This window comes from Gloeophyllum trabeum (assembly GCF_000344685.1).
Source record: "Gloeophyllum trabeum ATCC 11539 unplaced genomic scaffold GLOTRscaffold_00003, whole genome shotgun sequence".
NCBI lineage: Eukaryota > Fungi > Basidiomycota > Agaricomycetes > Gloeophyllales > Gloeophyllaceae > Gloeophyllum > Gloeophyllum trabeum.
Window position 1 is genome coordinate 3,086,516 of NW_006920412.1, and position 9,099 is coordinate 3,095,614.

General features: G+C 51.9%; 4 protein-coding genes across 4 annotated transcripts; 1 reads left to right on the forward strand and 3 right to left on the reverse strand.

Annotated features, from left to right (window-relative positions):
• Window positions 1-21: 21 nt before the first annotated feature.
• On the forward strand, window positions 22-534 carry GLOTRDRAFT_127167 (uncharacterized protein; the record flags this gene model as incomplete). Its single annotated transcript, XM_007865601.1, has 1 exon — window positions 22-534. One exon carries the CDS (start codon window positions 22-24, stop codon window positions 532-534), a length of 513 nt encoding a protein of 170 aa, XP_007863792.1.
• A 1,513-nt stretch (window positions 535-2,047) lies between these two features.
• GLOTRDRAFT_115002 (uncharacterized protein) lies at window positions 2,048-4,144 on the reverse strand (the record flags this gene model as incomplete). The annotated part of the gene is made up of 8 exons (XM_007865602.1): window positions 2,048-2,253; window positions 2,304-2,403; window positions 2,461-2,585; window positions 2,638-2,824; window positions 3,025-3,351; window positions 3,412-3,809; window positions 3,875-4,027; window positions 4,079-4,144. 8 exons carry the CDS (start codon window positions 4,142-4,144, stop codon window positions 2,161-2,163), a joined length of 1,449 nt encoding a protein of 482 aa, XP_007863793.1. The 3' UTR covers window positions 2,048-2,160.
• Window positions 4,145-4,298: 154 nt separating this feature from the next.
• On the reverse strand, window positions 4,299-5,142 carry GLOTRDRAFT_127169 (uncharacterized protein; the record flags this gene model as incomplete). Its single annotated transcript, XM_007865603.1, has 4 exons — window positions 4,299-4,532; window positions 4,608-4,648; window positions 4,711-4,852; window positions 4,909-5,142. 4 exons carry the CDS (start codon window positions 5,140-5,142, stop codon window positions 4,299-4,301), a joined length of 651 nt encoding a protein of 216 aa, XP_007863794.1.
• A 2,529-nt stretch (window positions 5,143-7,671) lies between these two features.
• Window positions 7,672-8,812, reverse strand: GLOTRDRAFT_115003 (adenylate kinase 1). The gene is made up of 4 exons (XM_007865604.1): window positions 8,556-8,812; window positions 8,298-8,505; window positions 8,033-8,218; window positions 7,672-7,971 (listed from the first exon to the last, which is right to left on the reverse strand). Exons 1-4 carry the CDS (start codon window positions 8,707-8,709, stop codon window positions 7,746-7,748), a joined length of 774 nt encoding a protein of 257 aa, XP_007863795.1. The 5' UTR covers window positions 8,710-8,812; the 3' UTR covers window positions 7,672-7,745.
• Between the last annotated feature and the right edge of the window lie 287 nt (window positions 8,813-9,099).

Genomic DNA, 9,099 nt, shown 5'->3' on the forward strand with positions numbered 1-9,099 from the left:
CAGGCAGCACCAAGTTTTGGTATGCCTTTCTTCGTCATCTCAGGTGCATGGACTTTGACGGAGCCGTGTGCTGTAGGACTGGAAGAATCACAAAGGACTCTGTTGGCAGCTCAACCCCCCAAAGATAGGCGAGACCAGCCTCGCTTTGTCAAGATAAAGTGCAAAGTTGAGCCCAACGATGAAGAACCTGGCTATGGGAAAGGCTACATGTTCGACAGCACTCCATTCATTGGGGAACGTGGGTGGCCGTTATGCGTAGACAGGATGGGCATCAATGGCCCCGCTTTGAAGAACCCGTTTCTGATCTGGCACCGAGAGATGTTCCTGGAGGATGGGTCACCTATCAATAGGTGCATTCAGAGGATGACCAACAACCAGGCAGCGCATCCTTGGGCGGGTAATATTCTCGTCATGAAGCACGACCAGAGTAACCTCACGTACAACAGCATATATGTAGATGCTACAGCGGATGACATTCCCGTTGTTGCGACGTACTTTTCCAAGTACCCCAGTGTCTCCCCTAGATTCCACTAGTCCGAGCTTTGGGGTTCTTGACAGGAAGGTCAGCGGCGTATGCTACCACCCGTATCCTAAAATGATCATGTGGTTGGCACTCGTCATTCGACTGAACCTGGACTGAACCTGGACTGAACGGTCCATTCGCGGTTGCCCTCGCTCAGGCTGTGTGGTGGTATCCTTTCACAGACGGTACCTCATGCCTCTTGAACAACTTGCCAAGTCTCAACCATAGCGTTGTCCATGGGAAGGGATGAGTAGGAAGACTCACATCGACGTCCTTGCTAATCATGCCAGCTCGGGATCGAGTCATTTTCAGGGTGTTGCTCCGACTAGAGTCCCACAAGGATCACCCTTCTATGGCTTTCGGTATGTACTCTAAGGTCATCTTATGATTGCCAGGCTGAGGCTCACCACAAACGTGCCCATAGCTCCACAATCCATGTAAAGGGCCCATCGACTCGGAGGCATTTCATTCAACTTACCACCTGAATTGATTTAACAGCCGGATATACTTTACTTCCAAGGGACTCGGTCCCGCCGCTCGCTCAGGATCTCCTATGTAGCATGGAGGACGGATAAGACGCCTTAGACGTGATAGTCGCTCTACCAGCCTTACCCAAGCATCCAACAAGACGTCTCATCTGTGGTCGGTCCCACCCCGCGAACGAACCCGTATCTCCGCAAACCATATGAGTACGGAGCCCATCGACTCATTCAATCATAAGTTACCATCTGACTTCACTTCGAAGGGCCTCGGTCCACACTGCTCGTTCAGGATGCCGACGATCTCACCTACAGTATGCTAGAAGACCGCAGTTGGCAGATAGACGCATCGGCCATCGTTCTCGCCTCTGACCCCACTAATTGACAGTACTAGTCCTACCCAAGCACCTAGTATCTGGACGATGGCAGACAGGATCGACGCCAGCCGTTGCAAAGTATGTAACAAGACAGAAGGCGTGATGGCATGTTCCCGGTGTAAGGACGAGTTCTATTGCAGCCGGCAGCACCAAGTCTCCGTGCGTCTCTCCAACACATTCGGCCTGTTGGTTGACCAAGCTGTGTGTTATCAGGACTGGAAGAATCACAAAGAGCTTTGCTCGCAGCTTAATCCTCCAAAGGATGGCGAGACCCTCCACGTTACGGGGATTCTGCTGCCCGCAGACAAAGAACAGCCTTGTTTTATCAAAATAAAGTGCACAATCGAGGTTGACGAAGGTGAGATGCAGAGCCTGGCGGATAAGGCCCCCGAATCATAGGTGCTAACGGGTCTCCCTTAAGCTTGCGAAACCCGTTTCTGCTCATATACCGAGATACCTTCCAGCTCACCTGTGAACAAGTGCGTTCAGAGAATAACCAACTACAAGGCTCCGGTACCGTGGGCGGGCAATATTCTCGTCATGAAACATGACAGAAGTAATCTCATGTACAAATCTATATAAGTACGTGGATGCCAAAGAGAGCGATCTACCAATCATCAGGGCGTATTTTGCGACGTGCGCGATGTAGTACTAGTAGTATTTGATTTGGGCTTCCCTAGTACTTACTAAAGTAGGAGTGCGTACTGGGAGCTGAAGTGCATACGCCACCAACCGTATTATAGCTATGAGTTGATATGAACGTAGCCGGAGACATTGATCGTTACTCGACCTGCACGGTCCATTCCCAGTTTCCCTCGCTCAGGCGACTCGCAGTATCCTCGCGTAATATCTCATGTCTCTTTTGGACATACACCTACCATGCCCTTAATGTAGAGTCAACGGGAAGGGGTTGAAGTGACTCACGGTCTTGTCAATCATTCTCTGACGCAAACTCTGGATCGACTCTGGATCAATTGGTTCCTCCAGCAACTGCGACAGATCTTCGACCCCCTTTTCGAGGTTTCTATGCGATGAGGTCAGCTGGTAATGGTAAAGAGAGCAATCGGAAAAGGACCGTTACGCTTGCAGGTCCTCAAACATTTGTTTCTTGTTCCCTGGTGCGAGAAAATGAGCCATCGCATAGGTCCACTTCAGTGTTCTGCGGCATTTCGTCAACTCGTCAACCGCGTCCTCCATAAATTTCGCCTTTGAAGGACGCATCAGTACCCTTGCACTGGCATACCCGACAGAGACCCACCTCAATCCATGAAAGGTTGCTAGCTTCCTGGACCTTGACTACTTTCTCCTTGGTCCTCTCCACTAGCTCTTGATCGAGATTGGCCGAGACCTCGTGATTGTTGAAACGGTCGAAATAAAATAGCCATTTTTCCAGGGACTTCTTTGCATCGGTCATGTTTTCATCAGGCTCTGGCTCTTTCCACGTGCTACATACGGCGTCGTTGTAGCCGTGAGTCTCCCATTTGCGCATGCATAACCAACAGAACTGGTAATTGCAGTGGCGGCAGAGCTACATCAGAGATTATTCACGAGTCAGGAAATCTTGCTCGCCATGGAGGATAAACTATGATACCATACGACTATCATCCGGTTAGCAGCGACAAGTGGATGTCTTCTAAACACTCACTTGCATCCGCCGGCCTTCTCTATGCTCTGCTGGCATTTAGGACAAGTACGGGTGTTAGCCTTGATCCATTGCGCAGTCCCAGCATCTTCCCTAGAGTTCTTCAGCCATATCTTCACCAGCTTGCATATCAGCGGTTTATGGTCCGAGTCCAAACCACAGCCAAAGCAGAACAGATGCTCCGCGCCGCAAGAGACGGTCGGTACAACGCTCGCCAGGATAGACTGGGTTACCCCTTGGCAATAGACGGTCTGTGTGCATGAAGGATGCGGACAAAAGCGTAGCGCAGGGTTTGCGGCAACGTATGACTCCTGCAATAGCTTTCGGTAACTGTCGTCATCAACGATGCATTAGTGTCAGGATGAAGAATAAACGTATCACAGGCCCAACCGTTGGTAACAAGACGCATCGACTAATTGCGCTATGGATGGCTCGTCCACAACTGTCTTACAGCTGTCGCCCATGCATTTGATAGAGCATTGACCTTCTTCCTTGATCTTACTTTCGAGATACATATTCCAGCAGGTATTGCAGAACCTATGACCGCACCTGGTCTCGAAGGTATCATGACTGTCATACTCATCGAAGCAAATGCCGCAGGAATATTTCGGGTCGTCCGCGGGTGCTTCCAAACGAGCACGCTTATTTGGGCGAAGGGTTGGACTCGCAGGTGGATCGTAGGGCTCTGCCACGGTCTTGAACATTTGCACGGCGTCCTCGACGTACTTCTCCAGCAAACGTTCTCTATTCCAGTGGAAGTGGCGGAGAAGGATCGAAATAACGGGTTGCTTTCAACATTGTCAGCTAACAGAAGACTCTGTGCAGTCCTCAGACAATGTCTATGGAGTTGTACCTGACAAGGTATAATAGCAGCGAGTTCGCGTATGTCATCATCTATCATGTTCTGGAGCTCGTCCGGAGAAAGACTCCTGAAAGATATCCGAGTAGTGTGCTCTTTCTCCTTTCCTTTCGATGCATAGTCCACGTTACAGACGTGGTCTCCGCCCTGTAAATTCGATGATTAGAATGCAGCGGAAGAACCAGGCAGGCAGCGTACATCGTCGTCCAAGAAAGGATATTCGACGTCAGAGTCGTCGGCGGCGGCGTAGTCTGAATCAGACATAGGGACAACGGCAGAATGATAGCTTGCAAGGGGGGATGTACAGTTGTACAGCTTAGGTACGACACGAGTTCGTTGAAATGGCAAAAGAGAAGAGACAAGGAGAAAAGTAATAAACGAAAGCACTCTGTGCAGCCACCGGCGACCGCCCACAAGCTCAGCCACCTTGCCACATCAGCTTCTTATCTACTCGGTAACTCAGCATGTAACCGTGCTGTGGCTGATCGTCAGGCACGAGCGCCATTAGGACTGGATTCTTGAGAGAATTCGTCTGAACAGTCGTCCATTCCCCCAACCGCCAATTCAGGCGCATCGAAAATAAATCGAGTAAATATCCCCAAGTCTCAATCATCACGACCACGAACCATCCACCCGGGCCAACAACGAAGCGCTATAAGGGATAGTAAGGGACAGTAACATCTGAGACGCCCGTGGAAAGATAACAATACAGAGTTTTCTTGCCCACCATTCGCGCCCATTCCTCGTCCAAAGAGTTAGCATAGCCCTCTGCAAGAGAACACTGAGTGATATTCACTTTCTCGAGGAAGAAGTGATCGGCACGTACGTACCAGCAACCGGAAATAGCACGCCCAGACGTCTCAAAGCAATTACGAGAACGTTGAGAGCTTCGCGATACCCGTAACCGCAAGGCGCAGGGCTGTTTTCAGGCAGTAGGTCGATCAATAACCGGGCGGCTATAGTCAGGCACGCCTGCAACGAGAAAGCCTTTTAGCAAGGACGCTTCACCAAATAAGTGCATGACGTACGCTGACAATCGGGTCCACTTGGTTGCAGTTATTCTCCGTGACGAGGGTTACCATTGATGCCATAGAAAACGCTGCCCCCAGGCATCGATCATGGCGTTGCCCCGGAACATTCTTATATAGATTTATGCGTATGGCATTAGCCAGCGCCAGGACCGGGAAGACCTCCATGCTGGGTAGAGTCCCGTGAGACGTAGGCGGAAGGTAAGCCAGTGCCTCATCGAGCTCTTGCTCCATGGCATAAAGCAGCGTCGGCGACGATGCTATCGTGTCTGTGGTGACTGTAAGACAGCGAAGGTCCCTAGAATGAAAACGTCATACGTGAGGCAACGAGAAACGACCGATGAAAGAGAGCGGTGACTTTCGCCCGCAAGAACAGACCATTTAAAGTCGGTATCGACCAAGCGTCCGCTGCGGGACAGGCTAGCTCGCTGCCTTGTCGCGAGTCAGGGATAGGCTAAACTCGGAATTTTATAAGCGACCTGCTGCGAGGATGCGATGCAAGGGAGAAGATGTACGGGTATGAGGGCAGCCACGATGGGCTTCTCCATTTCGTTGGCTTCTATGGCATGCATACAAAGCGGTGAAACCCCAAGCAGAGCAGACAGCGTGTAGCATAGCACGAAAGATTGCCAGAAAGCGGCCAGGCATTCGACTAGATGTATATCGCCAGCCGCGACGCCGGGAATTCCTTGGTTTGGGTCTGTTGTACGGGAGATGCCCCGCAGATGCGCTCCGAGATGGGCCACCAAAGCAGCTGCCTGCGCTGCATGCTTATAAGCATCCAACAGCTGGCTATGAATATAAAAATACAGTGACATCAGACAAGACGCCTGGATGATGCACAACATTTCTTCCGGTGAGTCCAAGCCCGTTTCCAAGAAATGAAGTGTCCTTGTGAGAAGGAGGGGTTTCAAGTCCCTGAGCGAGGGGGATTGCGCGAAATGACATCCCCAAAGATACACGGCACTGATCAACGCGGGGTGTGCTTTCGTCTCAGGCCCAGGACCCAGAGATGACTTGAACCTGGGCAGGTTGACATGCAGGCCAAGTTGCTGGTGATGTGACAGAAATATATCTAAACTGTTGCATGGGTCGGTCGAGTACAAGGTAACTGAGGTAAAATGGGCCTCACAGAGTGTACCCGGTCTCCCAAGGTATTGCGTCCCCGCCTATACCAGCCGGCGCTTCGCTGATATTCGAAGGAGATAACCAGGTTGGCATGCTGGAGACAGATGGATCGCGGGAAAGCCATGTCTCATCTAGACTCGGAAGAGCAGAAGACGGCTGTGGCGCCCGTGCCGAGCCGTCGGGATCCAGAGACGAGGAGGATGCGACCATGGAAGGGTCCGCGAGGATTGATTGGGATGGCCCCGGTATCTCCTCGGCGCGTGCTCGAGCGGGACCCTGAGGTTCCAGCTCCTTCAGCCGCTCCTCGAGAGCGGCCACTTTCTCCCTCAGAGCCTGCGTTCGGGATTTCTTCTTGGTATCCTCGTACTCGCAGCCGCGGGATCGGACCGACTTTGCACATTGTCCGCAGGAGGGCCGCGCACCATCACATTTCTGAGCGGTCCGCGTCGATCAGCACGCGCTTTGATATCAAGTCAAGTCTAACTGCACACCATTTTCTTCTTCCTGATACGATGGAGCCATGGTTAAAGTGCTCAAAGCGCCGCGATAGGCGCTGATACTCACCTGCATGGTAGACAAGCTGTCCCTCTCTGCAAGCTGCTGGATGCCTTGGCTGCCGAAGACCGACCCATGGAGTGACGCTTCCAAGTAAACAACGGGCTCTACACTGCAACGCCACTCTATATAGCGGTGCACGCGTACGTTCAGGATCAATGAAACCTGATCAACTATGCCGGTGGTAGATCAGTTAGCTCCTTATCCTCAACTAACCTCGTACCTATCTTTAGGTTCGCTTCCGCGGGGTAGGCTATCCTCCAATAGGCAGGTGCACCACGAAAGGAACGCGAAGCTGTACAAGCAACGTGTTCTTTGCTAAATGTACCGAGACCAGAGTTTACATCAACGTCTTCCGATAACAAGGAATGTTGACTATTGGTTGTAGAGAAAGAGAAGAGGAACAAAGGATACGTACATATTGTCGTAAACATCCTGAAAGCCTCAGACTGTGTTGATTCGAGTCGACTGAACTGAACCGAGGGTTCAGCAGCTGAGCCCATGCTTGCTTCCTTCATTTGAAATTTTAGACGCTGCGGAAGTACGATACCATCTTCTCCTCGCCCAATCTGGTGGCTGGCGCAGGGTACTGCGACCCATTAGCGCGAGTGTCAGGGCATTCTGCTTGATCATCCGGAGCACACCTCCTCGTTTCCATCTTGAAATTTGGAGCTCATCAGCAAAAATGCGCAATGGGGAAATGTCAAGGAGCGCTCACCACCACATCGGCCGCCGGCACAGAAGGTATTTTGGAGAAGGCAGCAAACCGGTGCGGCGGTTATTTGAGGTTGCAACTATACGCAAATATCGCTATCCCCGCTAGAAGGTTAATCCATATTGCCATCATATGCTGTGCTGAAAACAAAGTAACGTCAGCAGTCAACTCAGCAAATGCAATAGACTCCTTACTTCTCGGACCTGAGAGCGAAGAGAGGGACTTGCGTTTCCATCGAAGCAGAGATGAAGCAGGTACATGCTGGAAACACACCTCGGTAGACACATGGAACACAGGGCAAGACCATGCGCCCTGACACCGATATCCAACGTATTTACCTCGTCCTACATACCTTCCACGTCCCTCACCACTCACAAAACGCCAGGTATACCAAGATCTTACGTTATATAATATAGGCAAGTATATCTGCGTATACACTCTATTTACCTTCGGTAAAGACCTTTCTGAGATTGTCCCAAACGACGCTCGGAGACTGCGCAGCATCTATCGGCCTCCAGAGTCCTTTTGTCTTGTAATAGTCGACGACGGGGCCCGTCTGCGAGTGGAACGAGGCGAGCCGCTTGCGCAGCGTCTCGACGTTATCGTCTGAGCGCTGGATGAGCGGCTCGCCGGTGACGTCATCGACCATGGGCTTCTTTGGCGGGCTTTGGGTGGAAGGGAATTTGTGAGGGTCGGAAGGCAGAGTAAGGCACTATTCGGACTTACTGGAACTCCTTGTGGTATGTCCGCCCGCTGGCGGGGTGGATCAGGCGGCCAGTGATACGAGAAATGAGGAGTTGGTCGTCGATCAGGAGCTCTACGACCGAGTCCAGCTTCTCCTTGCGGGCGGCAAGCATGGAGTCGAGTTTCTCAGCCTGAACAACCGTGCGAGGGAAGCCATCCAACACAAAACTTCAGGACATAGGTGGATTAGAATGCAGTTGGTCATGGCCGTTGGGCGGAAGTACGGCGGAAATGAAGGAGCCCTCACCCGTTCTTGCACTCCTTGTTGTGCTCCAGCTGATCCCTGATCATTCCGACCATGATCTCATCGCTGACCAGTCCACCAGCGTCCATGATCTTCTTTGCCTCGACACCGAGCGGTGTCTTCTTGTTCACCTGGTCACGCAACATGTCCCCGGTAGCCAAATGGCAGACACAGAACTCATCCCGTATTCTCGGTGCCTGCGTACCCTTGCCTAGGCCATGCATTAATATACCTTCCAAGGTAGACATGTACACCACTCACCGGCACCCGGGGGGCCTATGAGAATTGTCCGGAGCTGCTGAGCAGGCGTCTTCCGCGTCACGGCGCCCTTCGCTCGCTCCTCGAGGGCCGAGATTTTGTCGTTGAGTTGGGCAACCAGCGACTTGAGGTATTCGAGCTCTTCGGACGCGCCCATGACCGTAACGACTCAATGAAGGAAGCGCGGTGGATGGGGGTTGCGGGAGAGAGGCTGGCGGGTGCGCTGGCGATAGTGCTGCTCAATTCTTATTTCGTTCGTCCGTTCGTCTGTTCGTTCGATTGAGCGCGTCCAAAAGAGTGAGGAAGCAATGATGGCCGGCGATCCGGGACCACGGTCATGTGATGTGTTCTCCGTTGGTGGCCGGCACATTTATTTCCTGAGGCTTTTTCGAGATATATGCACAAGCATGATAAGAGCCCCAATTGGGTCAATACTCAGCCTGGGCACCCGGTCCATACATCTCAGAATTGCTATGAGGAGAATAATGTGGCATGTAATCTACGTCGACGGATTTCGTCCACATAACTAGCCACGGAAATTCTCGAT